At 35.3% G+C, this 26,410-nt stretch overlaps 1 protein-coding gene across 1 annotated transcript in view; it reads right to left on the bottom strand.

The window, feature by feature from the left end:
* Positions 1–26,410, bottom strand: part of LOC135846343 (adhesion G protein-coupled receptor L4-like) — a 178,006-nt gene that overhangs the window by 7,591 nt on the left and 144,005 nt on the right. Inside the window, exons 3-4 of the mRNA XM_065365375.1 lie at positions 6,056–6,161; positions 1,099–1,382 (exon numbers count right to left, since the gene is read on the bottom strand). Of these exons, the coding sequence (XP_065221447.1) occupies positions 1,099–1,382; positions 6,056–6,161 (390 nt within the window). The remainder of the gene's footprint in view (positions 1–1,098; positions 1,383–6,055; positions 6,162–26,410) is intronic.

The following is a 26,410-nucleotide window of genomic DNA, read 5'->3' as shown; positions in this document are numbered from 1 at the left end:
AGGAAGGGGGGGAGGGTAAAAATTCAAAAAACACTTCCAAATATTTAGAAAACGTATTGCGAGGGAGAAATCTAAAAAAACAAAAGACAAACTCAGAACAACTTGAAAGTGAATTTTTGGTACCTATCTGGGTAATAGGATAAAATCTGAAAAGCGATGCGCTCAAAGGTCTTTCTATTGGGGGGGGGGGGGGGGTATTGGCCAAAAAGTTATACATATAGGTTGATTTGGAATTTGGAAACTTCAAAGAGTACACCAGGAATATGAAATGTCAGCGTTTCTTCCATTTTTTGAGTAAAGTAATCTTGAAAATGAACTCGGGAAGCGGAAAATGGAAGTCAGAAACAATTTTTTTCTCTTTTTGATCTCTTTGCTAGCTAACTTGATCTAACTTAAAATGAATTTTGAAAGCCAAAATATGTATTTAATAAAAGTCCCAATTTTGTAAAATATTGAATTTTTTGTGCTTTTGTTAATCTTATTTGAGCCTTTTTGATGATTTGAATCAACCCCCTCCCATTCCCACAGTGGTTCAAAATTATGTGATATGCGTATGCTCAGCTCTTGCCAGTAGTTATGGGCTGCCTACCTCCTGCTTCTCATGTTCTTGCTCAAATTTTACCACCTTATCTACCTCGAATTTTTTTCTTTTTTGCTCTTGAAATTGTTTTAAGCTTGGAAATGTAATGTGATTGTCTCAATTCAGGGGACAAAAGTTAATTTGCTCCCTCTATCGGTGTCTGATCGCTCAAGTGCTCAAGTACATTTATGTATATGGGCTTTTATCCTTCAATTATTATAAGTACAAGGTTAAATCAACCCTCTGTCATTATAGCTCATTTCTGGAAATTTCATAATTTTTTCGCAACTATGTACTTTCAAGAATTGCCATTTCAAATTTTTTATGCTCTACAGTTTTGAAGCGTTTTATAAAACAGATATCCCGAAATCATTCCAGACCATCGTACGAGTAAAACGGCGTTTAGAGAAACGAGCAGTGCGAAAGAATTCAATCTCTCGCACTCTGATCCCCTCCCCTACCAAAATATTTACGTATCTAATAAATAAGAAACCTACAAATCATTCTAATATACTCACCAGCAATTCAAATAATCAAATCTGAACGTTTCGTGCGAATAAGGCGCGTTGAATTCGCGATGCAGCCAAAATCCGAATAATAAAAACAGCACCGGAGTACCCCATCCGAATAAACTGTACTTGACGAACGATGGTACTATTTTGTAATGCGGAGAAACGACTATTAAATTCAGATTCGTGCGAAATGTATGGTACATGTTGTACGTGAGGCTCAAAAGCCAGCAAAATTCAGCCAAGTGGAAGTACTGCAACGCAAACGCCAAAGATACACACAGCTCCGGATCCTGTCGAATATGATAAGAAACAAAAAAATTATCCGCGGTAATTTAATTTTAATTAGTCGAATCGTTCGAGTATCAAATTACTCGAATTGTTTTGCATAAACGAGCCTCTATCGCCGTAAACGCCATCGCCTTCGCCTTCGCCTCCGCAGCCATATTGTCTATTGAAATTCGTCGTGATCGCTCAGCCATGATGTAATTTTCGTTCTATGGGGAATCAAGGGTTTGCGCAAATTTTTTTCTTTCAGAGGTATCTACCCTTTTCCTTTTATACGTACTTTTTTACGATTCCGAGTTGTAGGTAATCGTGCAATAAAGTAAACGTATAAACAAATAATGGAATTTACGATGCGAAATACGTAGGTATTTGGAAAATTGTAGTTGAGATTGTTTTGATTTCCGCACCGAGTGTATTTGTTCGCGGCGTAGTAAGACGAAGAAGATTGGCATTTGATTTGATTTTTTTTTTTCATTTAATTAATTTAATCGCTACGTCGACCTGGAATTTCGAAATTGACGTGGAAGAGGAAGACTTTCAAAATAAGACGTTTAAAGCTCGAGTTTTCTCTTTTATTTAACCACCTACGTTTTTAAACCTCGTTTCCAACTGATTTGCTGGTGTTTTTTTTCTTGTGGTAAAAGGAAGAAAGATTTTTGCTAGCGTTTTGTCTCAAAAATGTGCTTGATAATTTAATAAAAATATCGTCGAGTTGTCTTTCCTTTTTTTTTTTTTTTCATATTTTCAAAAATGGGCTCGAATAATTTTAGAGATACGTCAACACGCCAGTGTGTAACGATGATAATGTGTGAAGCTTTGAAAAATGGTGGTACGTTAGATGCGGTGTCAAGTTTTTACCATTATACGCTAAGCTCATTTCGAAATAAGTAATATTTCATGGCTGCTGGAAAAAGACTCGAAACACATTGAAAGTATCAGCCAACCTGAGCGTTATTAAAGTACTCGTAGTGGTAGGTACCTACTTCCTAGACCTTCGTGCGTAGATATAGTTATTATATTATAACTCGTCATTCGTCCAATTTACTTTGCTCGTAGATGCGAATTTTCGTCCTATTTGTTCAATGTTCACCGAAGCCAAAGGTTGTTGCAGAACTCGTATACATGTATGAATATGTGTGTAAGGGAAGTGGTTAATATTTTAAGTTGGCTACGTACGTTATGTTTCTAGCCTACTTATGTGCTTAAATTAATGGAGTTATTAGATGAGTGTTGCGTAAAGCTTTTGTGTACATACAAGCACCGAAATCGTACATGTTGCTCCCTTCTAAAGTTTGTTTCATATGGTATACGTAGAAGAGTGCTGGTTAGGATAGAATAGGTACCTACTACCTACCACGATGTAGATGTGGACGATGAGACGCTGACGAATAAATTGTAAAAAAAGTTTGATTTTGAATAGTTATTATTTTTTTTAAGTTCAAATTTCCATTATGATTGAGAAAATTGACGAGAAGTTGAGAAATTTTGGCCTTCTATAGGTAAGTTAGAGAACTAAAGTCAGGAAATTTTGCAATTTTTGCTCCAAAGTCAGGGAATTTCGTGTAATTTAAGCTGATTACACTGTTTTTTTTTTGTTGAAATTTTGTTTGCTCCCATTTGTTAAATAATCTGTTCATTTTGCTGAAAAAAATAACTGTATAGTACCTATTTAATTTTCAAAAAAAAATGACAGTTTAATTTAGTAAAAAAATAATGGATAATTTAAGTTTAAAAATGAGTATTTAGTTCTAAAACTTGAAAAATTGTGCAAGGCGAACATCAGATAACAATTTTGCCCTCTAAGCAGGGTTCGTAACAACTTATGATTTTTTAAAATTTTGATTACTCAAGTTCCTTTTAAAAAAAATTTCCAAATATTGTCCCTACTTCGTGAACAAAAGAAGAAAAAAATCTCGCTTCTTGTCAAAGAATACTAAAATAGTAACAAATCCCGCCTTTTTTCAACTGCCATTCTTGCTGAAAATTTCAAAACATTATAATCACTCGCGAAAAATTCCAAAAAGCCTCTTTAAAAAGAATCTCAAAAATCTCACTTTTTTGGCAAGAATTGTCAAAAATTTTCAAAAAATTGCAAAAAAAAGTAGGAACTTAACATATTACTTTTTTGCCAATATTGTCAAAAAGACTTTCTTTTTTCAAAAAATTGACAGAACTCCTCAATTTTTTAGCAACATTGCTAAAAAAAATCACACTCCCCCCCAAACATTGAGTACTACAAAATTGAGTTTTTCTGCCAAAAATTATGTAGGTACTCAAAACTTCCCGCTTTTCACCAAAAAGTTGCAGAATATAGTCCACGTTTTTGACAAAAAGTGCAAAAACTGTCACTTATTTGCTAATTACCGAAAAGGTATTGTTTTTTGCTGAATTTTTCCTTCTTTCTTTTTTGTAAATATTCTCTCTTCTAATAGAATTGGGTACCAAGTCTCGCATTTTTCCCCACAAAATTACCCAAGTCCGTTTTTTCTGTCAAAAATTTCCAAAAAGCATCACTTGTCTATTTGCAAAAATTGTCAAAGTTTTGCATTTCTGCAAAAATTATCAAAAATTCCCGATTTTTAGCAAAATAGTCAAAATAAATAGGTAGGTAAAGTTTTCCCTCTTTCCTAAATTGCTAAGAAGTCTCATTTCTTACCTAAAAATTGCTGAAAGTTGTTTTTTGCAAAAAATTCAAAAAAGTCTCATTCTTTCCCAAAAATTTTCCTGACGTAGGTATCGTTTTTTTCCCCAGAAATTGCTAACAAAAACCTACCTTTTTGGCTAAAATTGTCAGAAGTTTTCCGTTTTGCAAGAGATTACAAGATTCTCATTTTGTTGCTCCAAATTGCCAAAAAATCTTGAGTTTTTGTTAATCAAAAAGTTGCAAAAGAGCATGGTCTAAAACCCCCGAAACCAAATTTGAGGCTGCCCAACTTCATCCGAATTTCGCTGTTTCGAGCCATTTTTGGAGCTTCCAGCGCGATTTTCTGAATTTCTCGCGTTTTATTATGTCATACAATGATCGTATCATTTTCTAAGTCACAAAATTCAATTAAAAACACTACGATTTCGTTTTTTTTTCTATATTTTTTTCATGAACAAACACTTATTTTGTTTATACCGACCAAAATATAAATCATACAAATCACGCTGGAGGCTCCAGAATGGCTGGAAACCACAAAATTTGGACTGGGAGAGGTGATTCTGAACTCGATACAGCGATTCGTGCCAATTTTCAAAATTTATTGCTGGATATTTATTTTATTATGAAAAAAACTGGTCAAAAAATCACTCTTGAGGTGTCCCACTCACAATCGGCTCAAATGTAGATAAAATCGTTAAACAGGCCGAGTATAACACACAACTCGATTTTCAGCTGCCCAACTTCATATTCACGCCTTCTGCCTTCTGGAGAAATGGAAAATTGCGCATGGAGGCTCCAGAATAGCTGGAAATGGCAAAATTCGCCCTCGGGGGGGGGGGGGGGGTTCTGGAAGAAATACAGTGATTTGCTCAAATTTAAAAAAATTTCCTAGAACACTGGAAATTTTTGATTTCTTATCATTTTCTTTATATACAAATTTGGTCAAAAACCCACTCTTTCTGGAACATATTCAAAATTCTGGAGAAATTGAAAAATCGTGGTGGAGGCTCCAGAATGGCTGGAAATGGTGAAATTTGGATTTAGGGAATTAATATCAGTTTTAGGTCTTATTTTGATCATTTTTACTGATCATTTTTTTTTTAAAAAAGCATAATAACCAAAAACAATACAATTTTGAATTTTCAAACGTTCGCCAAAAATCGAAAAATGAAGTTGACAGCTGGAAATTTGGTTTTAAGGGTTTTAGACCATGCTCTTTTTCAAAAATCGTGATCCCTTTCAAATGGAGGCGGACACCTCAAGAGGTTCCCTTGTTAGATAATTCCCAAAATATTATCGTTTTCTGCTAAAAATGGCAAAAAGTCTCGCCTTTTGTCTAAGTGGCGAAAATGTTTTGTTTTTCATTAAAAATGGCTATAAAATTTTTTTCCAGCAAAAAATTCCATAAAGCCTCACTTTTTTCAAAAATTGTTCTAAATGTAGCTTTTTTGCCAGAAATGCCAAAATTCTCGCTCTGTTGTCCAAAATTGCCAAAAAAAACTTGCTTTCTTATCAAAAAGTTGTAAAATAGTTCAACTTGGCAAAAATTGCCAAAAAGTACTGTATTTTGCTAAAATTGTACAGGTTTCCATCGATTTCCATTTTTAGACTTGAATTAAAAACAAAAAGTTCTGTTTTTGTCGTTGATTTTTTTTTTTGACTGTTTTTTGTCATTTTGTTGGTTACTTTTTCGAGCCTTTTCAGCTACCAAAGTTACCTACTTTATTATGTAAAAAATGAGTACGAGCCTTGTTTACGGCATAGGAGACTTGAAATAATGAGCTAAATGAAGTAGTGATCAATTTTTCGAGTCAAAACATATTAAATGATTACAAAAAAAAAAGAATATTTTCAAATCAGGGTAGGTAGTACCTACCTAATATTTTACATTTTCAAAATTTTTGCTGCACATAAGTGCCCCTCAAATGGGCTCCACATAGGCGGTAGGCGACAGGCGTCACGATTCCTTGATTCAACAGTATACCTAACCCAAGTCTTTCGTAATCAATGTAATATTAATCACTCAGATCTTACCTGCGTTCCTCCGACTCCGATAACATACATAAGCTGCGTCATAAACAGCGTTGCCAAAAGATTCATGATTAATGTACCCGACATGCTGCGTAAATCTGAGAATAAACTGCAACAAACCAAAACAAAACGCCAAAAAAAGGTGAGCTCGAATTCGAGATAGGAAAAGGGGAAAAAATGCTTAAAATTAATCGTAGCAATATTCTCGGTAATGGCGCACCAGTTAGATACCTTTGTCTGTAACCATTTGCTGCGTCGAGAGAGAAGAGATAAAAATCGGTCTAATTTTATAATATTATGCAAATTTAAACGTATATATTCAAGTGTTTTTCTCTCTTTGGCTGTATACGAGAAAGACGATAATGGCGCGGTTATCTACGTATAATATGAAAACTGGAAAGTGTGTTTTTTTCTCGTTAAATTTTCTCTTTTTTTTTCTTCGTACTATCGATTCAAAATGAAAAAGTATTGTTGGAAGTTTTCTCATTTATTGCCTCTTTGCCTATTGAGGTTTTGAGATGTGTAACATATGCGTGCCTGTGTATATAAACGAGAAATGTGTGCCGACTAGCGAGTTGTTTAAAACTGTCTTTTTGTCAACTTCTCGCAATCCTGCGTGGTTTTACGTACATATTCGTCGTCGCTGTAGTTGAAACAAAAAAAAAAAAAAAAAAAGGCAGTGCGGAGGATGATAATATGCAAACAGAGAGCATTGCTAAAAAAAATATCATAAGAACGAAAACCTCACTTATACATATACATCAAGTACCTACCGGTATAATCGATGACGCGTCACTGAGTACATTTTTGGGTCGCAGGGATCACTGAAAGGGTGGGACAGGGAAGAGGAATTCGTCGCGTGTAAGGCATCGCAGATATTATGTAGTTTCCTTGGGGAGTACATGAATTTGACTTTTGCAATATTGTTCATTTCACTCGAATGGTTTTTACGTTTAGATGAAATATTTTTATTATAGGTATCGAGTGGAGTTTTTCTTACGGGTTGATGTGTTTCGTAGGTTAAAAAGTACGTTTTAAGAAGTAACTCGAGGACGGATCCTCTCCCCTAGTATTTCGATTCCGTGATTTTTGTTTTCTTTGGTTTGGGGGGGGGGAGAGAGAATACTATCACGAGGAAATTGAGTCATGTGGTTGGAAAAATGAATGAAGATGGGAAGTGAGAAATGTGGTTGTGTAGGTGCGTTTTTTGCTGGTGCCTGTATGTTTTTTTTTAACCTGAAACTGGAGCTAATAGAAAATCCAGGCGTTTGATTTACTCGTATTAAAAGAGGTGAAAGAACTGTGTGCTCTTTGTGTTTCAATAGCGCCGCCTGGCGGTGTTTTTTTTTTTTTTAGCATTGTACAGCTTTTAATAGGTATACGTATGTAGACTATGTTTATTAGGGTGGATTGAAAAAAAAATGTGGGAGGATTTTGCCCTTTGGTAAAGTTTCAAACCTTACAAAGGTAGATCGAAAGAGCAGACAAAAATTCATCATCTGACAATTTCATGTGCTTAAGTGTCTTTTTCGATTTTTGGTGAATTTTTGAAAATCAAATTTTGGCCAAAATGTGAGAACAAATCAAAATCTTAGGTACTAAATTGACCTATAGAAAGCTGAAATTTGGAATATATCCTATTTTTTCGACCTGCTGAATCGATTGGAAACTTATTCAGACCGTTTAGGGTAGTTCTGGAGCCTCCAGCAGATTTTGAAACTTGAAAATCCCACAAAATTTCATCAAATGGAGTTGGAAATACGAAATTCATTCTGCACAACTAGTTTCAATACGCTACGAAGTCGACTGCAGGTGGATTCTAAGTCGTTTCGGAGTCTCCAGCGACTTTTTGAAAATTACTGGAGCCTCCAGTAGATTTCTGAAACTCGAAATTTTCACAAAATTTCATCAAATAGAGATGAAAAGCGGAAATTTACTCTGCACTCCAATTTTATCACTCTCTGAAGACGACTTCAGGTGGGTTCACGTCATTTTGGAGCCTCCAGTGGCTTTTTGAAAATTCCTGGAGTCTCCAGCAGATTTTTTAAACTTGACAAGTACCTTCAAAGGAAATTTTAAAGCATTGAACACATTCGCCAGCCCCATAGGAGGGACACAAGGAAGTTCAAGGAGGAGTTTGGCTACCCATTTTTCAAAATTTGGTCAACTGGTGATTCTTGGAGTCGTTTTCATATAATACAACACCGCTGAGTTCGAAAATGTTATTACTTTCAAGATACGAGGGAGAAGAATACCTCAAATTTGAGTTTTTTCAAACAAGGATTTTGCCTTTTTGGCTAACAGATGTTTTAATGTCAATTATCGAATAGTGAGAGTCCAAAACAATAAATTCAGGCCGCAGGAGCCACTTCCTATACCCCTCTCCCAAAGAGGGGGGGGGTGTTTGAAATTTTTTTGGTCGAATAATCGAACAGGTACTGCAGCTTACTGTATTACTCTTGATGTCCTTGAATTCAAATCTGACATAAGGTACAGTTTTCTTGTCAAATTTAAGGAGTGAGGTTGTGGGGGGGGAAGCGTGAAATTTTATCGTAAAATTGACTTACATATCGAATTCACGGTTTTAAAACACGCCTTGCCAGTTCCGAATAAATATTGTTGATTTTACAAATTGACAAATTATTCAAAAATTCACTTTTGAACTGACAATCCTGGAATTTTGTGATGACTACTTGAAATGGTCAAGAGGGCGCTTAATAAGAACTGAGCAATGTTATAGATCCTGCAGTTCATTTTAGACCTTTCCTGGGCGGTTTAAATTTTCTGAAGTACCTAATTTGAAATTTGTGGAGCGATTTGAAATTTCTAGAGAAAATTAAAAAATCGCTGGAGGCCCCAGAATGCCCCAAAACTGGTGTTTCTAATCTGTGGCTTGTGGAAGTTGAATAGAATGAATTATTGTTCAAATACGTATTACCCTTGGAACAGCTTTTTAGAATTTTTTAAACTTACGAAAATTCGTTAAAAATTTTAAAAATCACTTTCAGTGGCTGAAATTTTGGTTATCAAGGTTTCAGAACATACCTACTCTTTTGATCTAGTAACTCGGTTTCGTTCAAATCGCAGGGTACCAGTTCAAAAGGTCCTCTTGTTAACCAAAAATTTCAGCTGTTTATCTTCATTTCACCAAGTTTTATTATTTTCTAAAAAAAAGTAAAATTTGAATTTTTTGAAAATTCTTCAAAAAAATCCAAAAATGAAATTCAACTCCTAAATTAATGTAGCCTCGAATAGCTATTGAATGCACACTTCAATAAATTGAATGAGCGTTGAAATTGTTCTAAATTGAACTTCTATAATTTAAAAGTTCTCATAGACGATGTAGAAATCCATTCAATTACAATCAGACCTGTATTTTTTCAAAGGGTGAAGAATGATTCTGTCAATTGATCTTTTGCAATATCTGCTGAAGTCGTACTGTCTTTTTATATAGACATCGTCGATATTTGTAATAAAATTTCTGGCGGTTCATTATCATTTTTTTTCTCGTAATTTCGTAGAAATCGCGAAGTATTTCCCTATCGTTTTAAAGACGGAATTAATTCCAAAGTTCTTTTCCTCCACAGAGTGTTTTTTACCTCGTTGAGAATCAGAAGAAAAAACGAACGAATTCGATATACTGCTTACATTGTATAAGAAATCAACTTGGAATTATTTTGCATTGAAATTTTCTTAATTTCGAGTTACTCGTACCATTTGAAGTTTACAAATCATTGTTGCCTTCATCGTCGTCGTCCTCATCGTATTTTAGCTGAAGACGTCGACGCCAATCACGCGAAACTTTTTAGTTTAATTACGAGTGGAATCGAGATCGAGATTACTTTTAATACCATAGTAGTAGTACTTGTGTATTACAGAGCACGAGCCGAGCTATAGTTGTAATTATACTATACATATAGCGCTATTCTATAGAAAAGCTATAATATAAAGACGCAGGTATTTCGCATAGAAAAGAGATGACGAGAAAGGTGAAGCAGGGAAACTTGAAGAGAGAGGGTAACAAACTTATAGAAAACATCGCTTAGCTATCGCCTTTTCTCAAAAGACGAGAGTAGGTATTAATTTTCGTGATTTCTTTGTGTTGTTTTTAGTAAAACTTAAATTGATTCCGCCTTCTCATCGTACGTCTTTTCGCGATGAATTTATTGTCGAGCGTAGAAATACGCACTACGACGATGAAGTGTGGTGTTTTTCGATATCTTCTTGATGAAGTTTTAATTTCGTATTTAAAAAATACACGCGTAGGTAAATCGAAAAATACTACGATACTACGAGTAGTACATATTTCGTATTTTGTGTTTCGTTGCTCGAAAATGAACAAAAATATACGCGTGGAAGAAATGTTACCTATAGTTGGCGGATTGTTCTTTCTGTTATCCCTGCCTAGCTCTTCTTCATCTCTACAACAACTTTAGATACCTATTCTGAGTGTATTTTGGTATTTGCTGGAATCGATTTATCATTCGAATTCGAACGTATAGGTACCTATGTAGTATGTACGTCGACTTCGGCTCATTTAATAATTTATAAATATTACCAAAGTCTCTCGAAGTTCGCCAAAGTTTACCGAACTTATCGAAGTATTTGTAAGGAACGTGTTCGGGACTCACGTGTCGAACGTATTTTTTAACACCCTTTATCGTCTCGAGCTTTACGAAATGAATGAGAAATATATCTAGTTGATCTGCGATGGTTCAGTTCAGTGTATTTATCGTCGATGGCCTCGAGAAAAGTCATGGTTTACGAAGATTTTTTTCAGTGTTTTTTGCAGTGAAAAATTAATTCTTGCGAGCAATTCATCTAAGTCGAATGAAAATTTTCTTTCACGAATTTCAAACGCAAATAACGAGATTAATTTCGAGAAGGAATAAAAAATTCAAACAGCATTGTTGTAGACCTATTTAAAATTCTGGCTCGGTTTTTGGTAGGTATATTCAGACGAGTTTGCAAAATTGTTAAAATTAATAACGATCTAGATGGCTTTGTTTTTGTCAAGGAATCATTATTTTTCTAAAATACCAGAGTTTAAATGTGTTATTTTTTTTCGCTCGTCTCTTTTTATACCTCGATGAGCTCGTTTTAATTAGGCTTTTATTTTAAAAAAATTGCTACGAATTGTAAAGCTCCTTTTTGGACTCTTTAGAAACGAAATTTTTGCCCTTATTTTTTCGTCTTGGGTGTGAATTGAAATATTTTTTTCGTAATTATTGCGTATTGAAATTCGTCATTCGAGTTTTTCCCCGTGTGGAACATTTTTTTTTACCCCGCTGCTGTTCTTGACTTTGAGATAACTTTCCACGCCATATAGTTTTATTGTTAATTTTAATGGCGTTGCACGTCACTCGTCGGCGAATACGTGGATTTGGCTTCTGAGACGATAAACTCATCATTTTTGGTTGAAAAGGAACGTATTTACGCTACGGCGTTGTTTTATTGTGGCAATTCTCGTATGATTTATGAGCGGATTTCCACTGTGATATTTTACTTGGTAGGAATTGTAATTTTTTTCGCTTCTTTGGCCCAAATACATCCGCCTCTTATCACGTCACCGAGATTAATTCGTTTTGACGAATTGAACTTGGCAAATTGGATCATTCATTAATGTTATTATATACGACGAAATTCATCAAGAGTGATTTTTCAAACGAGCAAGGTGCGGATTTTTCATCGTTCTCTGAGATGGGTTAATCGATCATTTTTTTGGGTTAGGACGGAGCACGAGGAAGGAGATATTTTCAGCGATGGAGTAATTTTTTATTCGGATGAAATTTTCTAGAATGGGTTCTGTTTTTGTAGTTGTAATAGGTGCAGAGATTTTCGCTTCAAAAGAAGTTTTTTCCCTCAAGTTCTCCCCTTTCTCACTTCTCAAAGTCAAATGTTGAAATGCTTTTGTTTTTTGTGGATATCAGTTGAATTTAATTTTACTAGTATATGGTCTGCTTTGATGCTTAAATTTTCATATTTTTGAGATCTAAATACATACGAGTAGATTCTGACAAAGTAGTTGAAAATGTCGTATTTTTCTGAATGGACAACGTTTATAAAGATATTGTACTTGTAGTTCAAGATACAGTTTCCAAAGTTATTTTTGATCCTTCCAGAATAATTCAAAATTTCTGGATAAAATTTTAGAATCGCAAGGTCACCGATTCGTTTTATTTTAAAACAAAAATTCATGAAAAAGTTAAAAAATCTCCGCAGTAACAAATTTTTCAAGTTTTCAAAAATCCGTCAAAACTCCAAACTTAAATTTTATTAGAATTAAAATTTTTGGTTATGGGGAATTTCCAGGATAAGCTCTTTTGATCAACCAAGCTTGTTTTTTTTCAAATAAGAGTGCTAGTTCAACAGGTTCCTATGTCAACATTTTTCAGTTTTGTTCCAACAAACTTCATTTTACCTCTTCCATTCCGAGGGAGCCAAGTAAAAAAGTAACTTCAAGATTGTCTCAGTAACTCTGTGGGTGGGTCCGGGCCTGGGTGCAAACTCTCAGAGTCACTGTAAGCCCCTTGAAGCACTCTAGGAGCGCTCTCTTAACTATTCCAATCAAGTTGGTCCAACCCTCACCCTAATCTCGGTACTGCGATTTTAGTTATGTTTAGAACTATGCATTTGGCTGCCAGAGATTTCATTGTTCGTTCTAAGTCTTCTATCGTCAGCTTGTCCTTGCCTCTTTCTTTGGTTACTGAATACAGAATGTAGTTCCCTTTGCTGTATACCTCCACCACATCTCCCACTTTGTCACCCCTTGACTTTAGAGTGTCAACATTGCCGAAAGCTCGCCTGAATATAAGAGCGCAATGCCCTTATTCATCTCGAAGTCCTGACAAACACAATGCGCCAAGGCTTACTCTTAGCCTGCCATGGGTGACATGGGAAGAAACTACGGGCGTCTAAAGTCTAGAAAATGAGCAAAACCAAAAAATGAAAATTTGCCAAAATGAAAATTTTGACCTAGGGAACTTGTAGAACATTTTTTTAGATGAAAATTGCAATTTTTGGGATCAGCCTACCTTCATTTTTGAAGGATCCATGCAATTTTGAAGTTTTGAAACAGATCAATTTTCGAAAAATTTCAACCCACTTGACAATAGATTCGCCGCTTTAAGCCGAAACGCCGGCTGATTTTTGTAAATCTGCCACTTAAAAGGCGCTCAAAAATGACAGTAAATTTGCCGGTGAAAAAACGCCAGCTAGAAGCGGCTAGTTTATAAAATCAGCCATTTAAATCAGCCGCTTTCCGCCACTTTTAGAAAAACAGCCGCTTTTGAGCCGGCGTTTTAAGCAGCAGTTTTTTATTTTGTTGATTTGCCGATTACAATGCACATGCGCAACCTGTGTTCAGAACTCATTTTCAAAAAATTTAAAGGAAAGTACGAAGTGCGGTACATGTATACCACTTGAAAACGAAGATTTTGTTGTTGCTGTGATAGCTGAATGGTGAGCGCTCTGGACTTCCACGCAGGAGTCGCGGGTTCGATCCTACCTTGGGCTAGAAATTTTTTGTAGCTTGGTAGATTTTTCGGCGTTTTAATGAATTAATCAGCCACTTTAAACAGCCGCTTTTGGCTGGCGTTTTTTTACCGGCAAATTTACTGTCATTTTTGGGCCGGCTTTTTCACCGGCTTTTTCGGGCGGCGAATCTATTGTCAAGTGGGAAATTTACTCAAATTGATCTGTTTCAAAACTTCAAAATTGCATGGATCCTTCAAAAATGAAGGTAGGCTAATCCCAAAAATTGCAATTTTCATCTAAAAAAATATTCTACAAGTTCCCTAGGTCAAATTTTTCATCTGGACAAATTTTCATTTTTTGGTTTTGCTCATTTTCTAGACTTTAGACGCCCGTAGTTTCTTCCCATGAATAGATAGAGGGGCTTGTAGGCAGCGCCCCTTGTTCCCCGTGATGAGAGCTACAAGATGGTACTACTCCCGTATAAATCTGCCATGTCACCCATGGCAGGTTAGATTTGCAGCATTAGGTCGTCTTCTACTTCTTCTATCTTAAATACTCCATTTGATCTGACTGATATATTGCACCTTGGAAGCAATAAGGTTACATCTCAAAAAAGTAAAATTTTACAGGAGAGTGATTTTCTATTTTTTAAAAACTTGATTCATTGTTTTCATCAACTTATAATTAATTGTGAGGAATGAATAGCACCTCATTTTAAAGATCTAGTATCGTACCTTCATTTAGCATAAGAACTTTTTGAAAAATAAAATCTCAAAGAGGAAATATTTCAATGAGTTAGGAAAAAGTTTTGAGTTATAACCTTTCATCAAAATTGATCTGGAGGCGAAAGGAAGCGTCCAAAAAATTTCAGTTTATCAAAGTTGTAGAGAATTGAATTTCCAATCGACATAATGTCGTTAGTTTTTTTCTGGAGTGCTTAGTTTTTGAATTTTTCTCAAAAAACTAAAATTTCATAATGTGTATGTACTATGTACATATGTGCAAATTCATTTTTCTGAAAAGTGATCAATTTAAAAAATACTTTCCATTTGGTACAAACCAATAAAAAATGCACTTCTTATGACTATTTTTATCTGACAAACATTCAAAACAATCAAAACTGTTTGTTAACCCTTTGTATGTACAAAATTTTCTCAAAAAAGGTGCAGTTTTTTGAGATGTACCCTTATAACTCCAAACAACTTGCAATGTTGTTGGGATTTTGAGTTAGGCCATTTGCATTTTTTACAAGATCTAGATAATGTACCCAACTCAAAGTGTTATTTTTGGTTGAGGGGGGTCATACAAACCCCAAAAATGCAAAAATGTCAAAATCGATTTTTTTTGAGATGTGACCTTATTACTCCCAAGGTGGGATATGTCCCCGGTTGTTCCTCTGGATCTGTGCCTCGCGTTTTTTTCGATATGTTCAAGTATACTCTTCACCTGAGTGGGGGCCAGTTTGCCGGTGTGTAGTTCACTGATGCTTAGGTACTCCCTGTATGGAAGCAGGGAGGACACAGAAGCTGGCCCACTGGATGGTAGAATCTCTCCTTTATGGCTCTGAGCACAAGATATTTCATCGAGTTGGTGTATCTGTGATTTGTGAAAATCAGGCTGTAGGGGTGTCCCAGATTGTTGGATACAACTAGTTGGTCCATGGCCCTATCAACTATCCTACATGCCACATTTTGGTATTCGATATCGGCGAAGTACTTCCCCAGAATGGACTGGGGGCTGATCGGATTGTCCTTAAGAGTTGGCTTTTTTGTATGATAGCAGGTCAAGAGGCGACAGTTGATGATGGGGGGGGGGGGATCGACTTGAAGTTTAAAAAAAGTTTCGAGTGATTTCTAGCCTAAATTGAGGATTTTGGATTTTTGTGATAGGCTCTACCAATTCGAGATTTTTTTTCAACCCGTAAAAATATTTTTTTTCTTGTGCTTCAGCTCGGTTTTGCGATTTACCTGTCCCAATTAATTTGGAATGTCGAATTGATGACAAGATTCAATTTTCAGCTACCAAAGTTGGTAACAATATCTTGTGAAACAGTTTAAAATTGCTGGAGAAAATTCACCTTCTGCTGGAAACTGCAAATCGGCTCCCTTGTAGAATTTTATTTTTTTACAATTTTTTTTGAGTAAGTATATTTTTTGATCGGAGTTCAATGATGAATACTTATAACTTTATTTATGTACTTTGTGACCAAAAACGCCTTGATTATCAACACCTAACTCGAATTTGGCCAATTGTTTTCAAATTTGTACTTTGGTTTCCTTTCACTGGAGGTTCTATACCAAAAATTGACTCAACAGGTTGAATTGTAAATACATTAAAAATTAAAAATGTGCAAAAAAAATTGAAATTGGGTGGGGGGCATAACTACACAAGCTGCATTTGTAAAAAGTCTGCCTAAAATGAATTCATAAATCTTAAGTTCTTTCACAACCTCCTTTTGACTGGAAACGATTCGTATAAACTTCAAAGTTCCTCAAGTAGTGAAATGTGCCTTTCTGCAGTAATTTTTCTCACAATCGGGTCATCTCATCTCATCTTTCTCAAAACTCAACAAACTTCATTTCAAAGTCGATAACGTGATTCCAATAGAGCAATTATTTTTTTTCATTACTTCTAGGCTTAGGTTACTTCCTGTATTTCGGCGAATGAATCCGAACGCGAATAGAATTTCGAAATTCATTCACCTTCCTACATGCTCAGAAAGTTTTTCAGAGAGTTAGCTCCACCATATAGGTATACTTGAAAATCCCTACGTGAAAAACAGCTCCGTTATTACGCGGGCTATCGCAAATTTTCATTTTTAATCAAACGTTGCAACGGGCAGTTTCGTAAAAGAAGTGGAAAAACGTAACACAATTTCCATTTAAAAAACTCCATAATTTTATAAAACGTGACAATAGACTACAGTCTACGATTATTTTTCTGCGCTCGCTCGTAAGCCCAATTTTATCTAATACCTATTATTACCACGTAAAAGAAATCACCAATAAAAGTAAATTTTCTGAAATTTTCTCCGTCAAAATCTGCTGGAAAAATTCACACAATAAAAATTTTCCCCTATGGGCCTATTTTTCTGTTTCACACATTCCATTGCCTCGTATTCTCATAATGTACCATTATACGCGCACGTTCCGCATCGAATTGTTTGTTCTAGAGCATGGAATATCTCACCTCTATACATTTTCAGCACCTCCATCATCGTCGTATAGTACACAGAATGACGTAAATACTACACCGTCAAATCATTTTCGATCCATTTAAATTCGAATATCTCAACTCACGCGGTATTCCTCTCCAGCACCTACGTATACTTAATGACGATCCGGCCACGTCGTCTTAGGAAACAGGAAAAGAAAAATGGATTTCAACGAGTCAAAAAGTTAGCTACGTCGTCGTTTAAATCTCTCACACTTAACGCGGCCATTCTCCTCGAGACGTTCGCTTACGCGAATATTTTTCATTTCCTCTTTTCTACCGACGACGTTGCCCTTATCCTCGTCCTACCCAGAGAGTCATCGTCGACGATTTCTTCGTGAAAAAGACCAGATCTCGCACGATGACTGGCATTAACATTTCGTCGTTTCTACCACCAGCAGAACTTCCGGTTGCCAAAGCGACAATTGGATAGACGTTTTTTCCCCTTTGCAACACTCTTTCATCGTGAAACCAACCAAAGACGACGTGAAAACTTTTACGAACATGGATTTCTTCGCCGTAGAACTCGACTTGGAAATAATTATAACCGAAATGAGCATATTTTCATGATTGTAAACAATACGACTCAGTGAATGTAGAAGTTGTTGCTGGAAGAGGAAGGGGTTGGGGTGGCGATATATTGCGGAAGAAGTAGTAAAATGAGCAAAAATCTAGACTAAATTAACAACGAATGGATACGACTAAAATTTTGTCCCTGGTTAAATTTTGATGAGAATTGCCCCCCCCCTCTTGGAGTTTTGCACTTTTTGATTTTTTTTTTTGAATTCTTTGTGTTCAACTCGAAATTAGACACTTTCAGCCATTTTGGGACCTTGATAGAGTTAGAACATGAATGATTAGGAATAGAGAAATCATTTTGATTACTCTGATGGAGAGAAAAATATTAATTATTCTCTAGGTAGGGAATAATGGCCTAGTGCCATGATAGGTTAATTTAGTCGGACAGCTGGGAAGTCATTCAAATCTACTCTATGCACAAATATCAAATCAAACCATAAATAAATCATTCTCCTCAATCGCGTCAATATGATTTATTATAATTTGATCTAACATGAAAATACAAGTTAAGAGGGGGCTAATAATATAAAATAACCTAGATAATTCTATACAATGAATAAAGGCTCATACCAATATTAAATACGACTTGTGTTAATGACTTAAGATAATACAGGATGCGGCGTGGGAACGGTAGGTGTTTCAAATTGTAACAGCGCCACACAGTGGTCCGAAATGAAGAAGTAGCGGCCAAAATTCAAAAAATCCTCAGATTGAACAAGTCTCAAAAGTTGATTACGAATATGTAGCAGTTTTCTACATTATATTCCACGTCCCTTTCTGTGATTTCAAGCACTTTTCCATTATTTTGCTTGCCTACAGAAATGAATGAATTGAAGTACCTCAAAATAGTCAAAAAAACTGCTAACTTCAAAATGCTGTAAAGCATGTCAATTTTAATTTTTTTCAAAACTTTATGGGTTTATATCAAAATATGGACATTTTTGAGTATAAAAATCGTTGATTCCATTTTTTCAAAAATATTTTGGTTTCTAGCATGCTCGTCACAAAAAATCTCATTTTTTTTGCTATTTTCAAGGTAAAAGTTTTTTTTAAAAAAAACCCAAGCTGACTCAAGGTGAAATATCACATCCCTGGGGTACTATGGCATGTAAAGAAAAACATCCCTGAAAAATTGGCTGCCCCAACCTGCCCCATTTGAAAAAATTGCTATGTAAAGTTGCATAAATGCTGTTTTTCTTATTTTTTTAAAAACATTTTCAAGTAAAAAATTACTACAGGAATATGAATACTAAAATTGACTTTAGTGACCCAAAAAAAACATATTTCGATACCCTCACGAATTTTTCAAAATTTCATGTTTTGGACCACCCTCTCCCTCCTTTGAGGGCTCGTTTTGAGGTTAGGGGTAAAATAAATGCCAAAATCGACTTCAGCGACCTAAAAAACCCCCATATCCTATAGCGATCTAAAAAAATACATTATTTCGATTGCCCACCTCGAATTAATCGAAATTTCATGTTTTGCACTGCCCCCTCCCACCATTGAGGGTTCATTTTGAGGTTAGGGGTAAAATAAATGCCAAAATCGACTTCAGCGACCTAAAAAACCCCCATATCCAAAATTTTACGAATTTTGCTCTGAAATTCGATTTTGCACCACCCCTGCCCCCCTTTGAGGGCTCATTTTGAGATTAGGGGTAAAATAAATGCCAAAATCGACTTCAGCGATCAAAAAAACCCCCATATCCGAAATTTTGCGGATTTTGCTTTAAAATTTGATTTTTGGCCGCTACTTCTTCATTTCGGGCCACTGTGCGCCACCTATAGGAAATGTAGGGAAGCAATTTTGGGTCTTGTTTGAAGAGGAAGGAAACACAATTTTTTTGATATATTTATTTTAGTTGAATGCTTTTCTGTCTTGAATACAGAATGTTGACAAATGATGTAAACTTTTGACGCGGTGTTTTGACATACATTTTACTTTGGTGCGCTCTCTCTTTTAAAAGCCACTCAATGTATGAATTTGGTGTGAATGTACTGACTGATAGCGTGATTCTTCCTCTACAAAATGAGCACCCAACAAAGTCGATACAATATGATGCGGCTGACCTGCGGCTCTCCAAAGTTGAAAAAAACCGGGTTTTACTCTTTTTTTTCACCAATATCGCTGGGTGACGCACTCAAAACTTTCAAACTTTCAAAGCTCTCTGGAGCTTGGAGGTGGAACGAAGCATGTTACAGAAAAATGAGGTTCGAGGAAAATTGTTGAGAATTTAATTTCCAATTGACAAATGTTAGTTTTTCTCTAGGATGCTTGAGAGAGTGATATATGCCTTAATTGTCTTAGTGATTCTTAACATAATCCCTCTTTAAAGGTGTACATGATTTATGTGCATCGGGGATGTGGGTGATTTATGTGTACTGGAAGTACGAGAATGTGGGAACTATCAACCCTCCCTAAAAAGCAGCGAGCTTGGTACCATCCTGGTACTCGCTGCGAGCTCTCAACTTCACTTAGCATCGATATCTCGAGCTCGTCGGAGCTAATGTCACCAAAACATGTATTTTCTCAATTAAATAGGCAGAAGAGTTCTAATCTCTTCCCCGTATTCATAGTTTTTGCCCACAATTCTGTGGATAATTTGTGATAAAATTATCTGTTATTGACAAATTTAATCAATCGCGCTACATTCATGTTATTATTCGATCCTGCCGGCCATCGGATAATATTTAAAAAATACAACCCAAGTCTGTCGTCAATCTTAGTATGAGTAGATCACAGGAGAGGCAGAAAATGAGAACAGTGTGGGTAAGTGATGAAATGGCACATACCTGAGTCGAAAGACTCAATGCTAATTAATTGCAATTTCATCGTAGTTAATTGAAGAACACCTACCTGAGACATAAGCACTATAAGCTCATGTTGAAGATAGGTGTCAAAACTAGTGAATCTAACTACATCGATATAAATAACATAGGCCCTTAAATATCATTTTAATTAATGCTTGATTCATTAACGCGTGTCATCTAGTTGGAGGTGTCTCCTTCTAAATTATAAAATATCTGCAAGTATTTTATATTAATTTCTCTTGTTTATATTTTTACGACGAATAAAATATAATATTGACATGTCTGGAGATATCTATTTATTTGCGTTTTTAAACCACAAATAGCAATTTGATGTGTATAGGGTGATCTGGTTTTATTGTAAAAGCTCTCGGACTCAACCATCTAATGGGTAGGTAAATCTCACTCTCTAGGGAATGAAAATTATCTTAACCACCTTAGGCAAAAGTTATAATAATACCTCTCTATCTCAATAATTAGAGATTTCACTCTATCATGCTTAATAGTTTTCGCCATATTTGCAAAAGAAAGTAAAGATCAAAAAAATTGTTCTTTGATTTTTAATTTTCTTTTGCAATAAATATAGGTGTAAACTAAGCATCCCACAGATAAAGACATTGTGTAGATTGGAAATTTAATTCTCTACTATTTTCCTCTACATCATTTTTCTGTAGAATGCTTTGTTCCGCCTCCAGAGAGCTTTGAAAGTTTTGATCGCATCACCCAGCGGCCAGCAGTAGTGAAAAAAAAAATGAAAACCAGTAGTTCGCTAAAAAAATCATTCTACTGAAAACAGGCGCTGCTCAACCATCCACTCACCCATGATGGTTTGTTAGTAGGCTAAAAAAATTGTGCTTCCCTCCTCTTCCCAACAAGACCAGAGATTGCTTCTCTACGTTTCCTATAGGTGGCGCTGTTACAATTTAAAACACGCACCCTGTCATGACCCTGTATAATAGCCATCCGATGTATTCAGATACTATTATTTTAACCGAAGATGGTGAATCAAAGGTCTTTACACAGATATATTTTGGTCCCTATTTAAATAATATTTGTGAATAAAACTGTAACCAGCAGATATTAAAAATTTCCTCGTCTCGCATTTCACTGACTCGCTCGAATCGCGATTTTCGCTTATACTACCAAAATGTATTCCCTCGAGGTACCACCATTTTCTAAATCAGCTTTATCAACGAACACATTCACGTACCAATTTATCCTTAGGTACTTATAGTAGTATAGGTACCTAGCTGATTGATACCCGAACATAATAGTGCCTCAAATTTTTATGTACTTTTCCTCCTCCTGGCATCTTATCATGTTGACTATGAGTAAACATGAATTTGGATGTACCATAGGTAATGAAAAGTACACCATCGAACAAAATATTAACTATTAAGATAGGTAAATTTCATGTAGAACTTACCTACCTTCCCCCTTCTATGGTATAAAACTAATCATTGCGAATTTACAATAGATAGAATCGTCGAAGAGAGGAAGAAACATGTTATTGTATGTAAGCTGGATGTACACTATTTTCAAATTTCCAACTTTCTACGCATTTTGATGGCAGTGATGCGAAAGACACAACGTTTCAGACTGTTGCGACTATATTTTTAGGAGAAAATTTAGGATAACTGCGAGATTATACCTGTAAAGAAAATCTCTGCCTACCTATAGTATAACAACATAGTGTTTGTATATTTTCATCTTGGTCGTATCTCGGTTGTTTGGAAATGTGCTGTTATTGTGGTGTGTGGGGAACACCGGGTACAATGCGGAGTCGTTTTATGGCAATCGTTAATAGAATTGTCGTCGAGAGGAATAACCACACAGATAATCTAATAGCGTGTTGAATGTTCCTTCCTATCGTATACCTACCTACTTACTGCGGAATTTCGGCGTTGTAAATTTTACATTCGTACCTATTATATTCCTGGTGGCCTTCGAATTTGGATTTTTGTTCGAGGGGTTTGAAATGGGTTTACCAGCTGAGTTAAAAAGAGGAAAATAGAGGAAATTTGGTCATAACTAAAATTTCAGCTGCCGAAGTTGACTTTTCGATTTTAAACGAATTTTTGAAAATTTAAAATTCACCATTTTCAGCGATTAACCTAATCGATAAAATAAGCTTACAATAAAAATTTGTTTTTCATGTACCCAACTTTATGGAAAACGAAAAAAAAAAGTTATATTATGTACTACATTTGCTCACGAATTCTGAAAAGGAAAAACTGAAATGTTGGGAAACATAACTCAGCCTTCTTCTCGTCCACTAGATAAGCCACAGAAATTACGACGGGCTTTTCGCAAATTCGTTGAAATACGAAAAGAAACCGCATTCCAAAAATTTCTTGTTATCAAGTGCTCAAGATTATTAGAAAATTCAACAGCCAGTGGTTATGTGGTTTTAATTTCAACTCAAGCATACACCGTAATATGTACGCAATGCACACAAAAATATCGAGAAAGGAAAAAAAAAGCATATTGGCTTCGAAATATGAACAATATGGAACTAATAAACAGTTGATGGGCGAGAGGAGGGGATAAGTGGGGCAATAACAACAGCGTAATAACAACGATCGAGTACGAAATGAGATAAACAATACTTACGTAGGTACATACAAAAGGAAAACCCAACATTATCATGTTACCATACTCGTATATAAAAACTATGTCAGAAGAAAGATGCGTTAAGTGATGTTCTCAAGCAAACGTACATTTCGGCACTCCAGTCTAAATAAATTCCCCTCGTTTCCATTTTTTTACCTCTCAAAAAGATCAACGAGACCACATTATAATGAAGCACATTTTTAAAAAAAACAAACACCTACACCTACAGTATAGTACGGTGAAGTGAAACCATTCTCAACTTAATAGGGTGCGAAAATACAAGTAGATAGGAGGAAAAAAGCGGCAACAATTTAAATTAATTATACAGAAAGACGACATTTGACGTGACCGTTTCGGGCGACGGCAACAAATTTATTTTGTTGACTTTTGAAATATTACGACCAAAAGCCAAATTAATTATTCAAACCAAAGCAACAAAAAAAATGGTATTTTACTTATAATTGATTTTATTTTGAATCTTTTTCGACTTTTCGTTGAATTTTTAACGTAGGCAGGTTTCTACGCGTGCTTGCCATCGCCACGATGAAAAGCTATCTACCCTTCTGCATTAATAATTAAATAGATAAGAATTCGTCGCTGTAGCTTTTCAAAAAAATATGAAAAAGAAGTCTAATTTCCTGGTGGTGGTTTTTTTTCTTTCTACATTTTCAATTTTTATATGTAGATTGTAGGTACCAGTTGGAAAGAAATTTTCACCTGGGGATGGCTCTAAAAAAGAAAATTATTAAGGTTTTTTTCGCTCGCTTTTTCAGGTAGGCTAAAAGTCTTTAGTTAACTGGAATATGACTAAGTAATAATGAGAGGTAAAGGTTGATACCTAATTAGCGAAGGTTTTATGAGAAAAATTACTCATATTTTTTCATATTGCTCGCAGTTTTTTCCCTCGCTCGAGTAGATCGATTCGCGATCCACGACTTGAACTCGAATGAAAGCTGCGGGTAATTTTACTTCCAAATATGTATTACGTTTCTTAGGGCAGATCAGCGTAGGTATAACAGAAAACATGTGGACGACGACGAGGCGTAAAGACTGCTCGAATATATCAAAACTACGACATCGCCTAGTAAATTAATCATATACATACGCGTATTTCTGGGCGCCGCAATTTATTACAATTAGCCCCAGCTGACAATGTTATAAACTTTCGAACATACTCGCGCATTAATTTCACCAGCACCAGCACCAACAAAAATGGCAATTTCTACTAACAATTCCCATTGTTCAGGTGAAACTTCGAGCTGATTCTGAAATATTAAACAAGGCTTTTCTCGACGTCTGTATAGGTATTTGCCAGCCGCAGCAGATGACTGTTCGATTTTTTTTCCTTATTCATTCTACGATAGGGTCTTGTTCTTGCTCATGTAAAACCATATGAACATATAACGCAGCCAGACACCGAGGTCTTAATAGAGGTTTGCCTACGAGGTGTAAAAAATACCGCTGATGATAAAACAAATTGTTTTCGTTTAGAGTTAGACGAACGAATCACCTGTCGTATATCAAATAGTCACGTTGATTTGGGCTTTTCTCGTACGTGCTCTTTCAACAGGACTGGCCTAAATTTCGTGCTCGAATGCGGTGATTCGTAGGTCGCAGATTTGTAACATCGTAATCGTACCTGTACAAAAGCTAACGTAAGTCCAAAAAGGTGGTAGCAAGTTGGTGGCACGTTTTATCAAAATGCTGCCTAAACTAATCGGTTGGTTGAATATAATATCCACTAGCACTGGTAGTCTGCTTCCTATAGTTGTATCTGGTCAGTTATAACAACTCAAAAAAAACAACTACAAAAAAACAAAAGAAAAACACGTCTGAACATAGTGCTTGTTAGGTTTCTTTTAAGCCAGTACTTACTTATTACCGCGAAATTCCCGGAGTGTCAGTTCAAAAATGAATTTTTGACCAATTCGTAAATTCCAGAAAAATGAAAAAAAAAATGAAATTATCAAAGCAGATATTCATACCAGCCAATACCAGGGCCTATTTTAAGGATTATTTGCAGCAGCACAAAATATACTTACAAAAATTTTTAAATTATTGTGATATTCCCCCCCCCCTTCAAACGAAAAAACCATGATCCGGAATTTCATATCGTTCTCATTGAAAAATGAGAAAATAGTCGCCGAACAATTCTTTGCTCACGTGAAGATAACCTGCGCCCAATGCTTAATTTTTCTGAAAAATTTTTGATTTAAATTTTTGAGATGAACAAAAAATGGTTCTTTTACAAAATAGCTCATCTTTAAAATGAAAAATGAAATGAACTCCTCCAGTTCATCTAAATTTTTGAAAATTGTAATTTGTTAACTTTGAAGGTGAATTTACACATAAAATTTTAAGACAAGCCAAAAATGTTATTTCGAGAAATTGTCCAATTTTGAATTTGAAGGAGCTATGGATGATGAATTGCGAAAATTTGGAGATGCCTTGAAAAATTCATATCAGGATGAAATTTATAAAATATTTTTAGAATGCTAATTACTATGTACATACTTAGGACATGCAGTAGGTAGTGTCAAAAAAAGTGATAAAAAAATCCTAAAAAATTGTTTGTTTGATATTTCAAAGTAGGATCATTTTTGATCCAAAGCTTTATCATTTTCAAGTATTTTTGTGTTGATTATTTGTATTTTTTTCTAGAATAATACCTACATTTTTGAAATTTATATACTTACTCATCCTTTTTGGAAGTGCACAAATTTCATTTGGGGCTGTAAGACAAACTTTTGAAGGCTGCACTTTAAAATGGACCCTGATTCATAAGTAGGTATCTAAAATTGAAGGTTTTAAAACATAGATCGGACTAGTCCTCAAAAATCAAAAATTAGGACTCAAAGTCTTTGTGTGCAAGTCGTTCAAAATTTTGACTTGGAGACTTTCTTAGCCAGTCTTGATCAACTTCAGTAAAGACCTTCATATTGGGTTAAACCAACCATGCATTAGCCAAAAAATCACTTTTGAACCGACACTCCTAAAATTTTGTGATAACCACATAAAACAGTCGACAGGGTTCCTAATAAGCATCCACCAAAGTTATATGTAATTGCCGAAGTTTGTTTTTGGCCTTTCCAGAGCGATTTGACGTTTCTGACAAAAATTAAAAAATCGTTGGAGGCTCCTAAATGGCTCAAAACTAGTCATTATTAATGTGTAAGAATTGAATTGAAAAAATTATTCACATTGGTCCATCTTTGCTCAAAAAAATCATGTTTCATAAAAAAAGCTTAATAACCGCCCTCAAAACAGGTTTTTTAAATTTTTAAAAAATTTCCAAAATTCTCTAAAAATCCAAAAAACATTTTCCAGTTTTAGCATCTAAGACTCTGGATGCGTTCCGTTAGGAAAAATTGTTCGAACCTCTTCATCTCAGATTCTGTACTGGGAGGGTGACGGGTTCATTGCAAAAGGTTAAATTTTTCGATTACAAACGAATTTTATGAAACGCGATATTTTCAAAGCATTTCCGGTACGTTTGATTGTACACGATATCTTCCTCCTTTTTTTTCTGTTTGAATCCCAGGCGAAAAAATCTGCTACCGTTCAATTCGAATTTCACCCACTTCTACGAACGAATTATTACTCGATAATGGGTCGACAACCGAAAAAAATAAAAAAAAATATAATCAATATTGTCGACGTCGTGCTTTAC

Source organism: Planococcus citri, chromosome 5 (assembly GCF_950023065.1).
Source record: "Planococcus citri chromosome 5, ihPlaCitr1.1, whole genome shotgun sequence".
Lineage (NCBI taxonomy): Eukaryota > Metazoa > Arthropoda > Insecta > Hemiptera > Pseudococcidae > Planococcus > Planococcus citri.
This window is presented reverse-complemented; position numbering and strand designations above follow the sequence as displayed.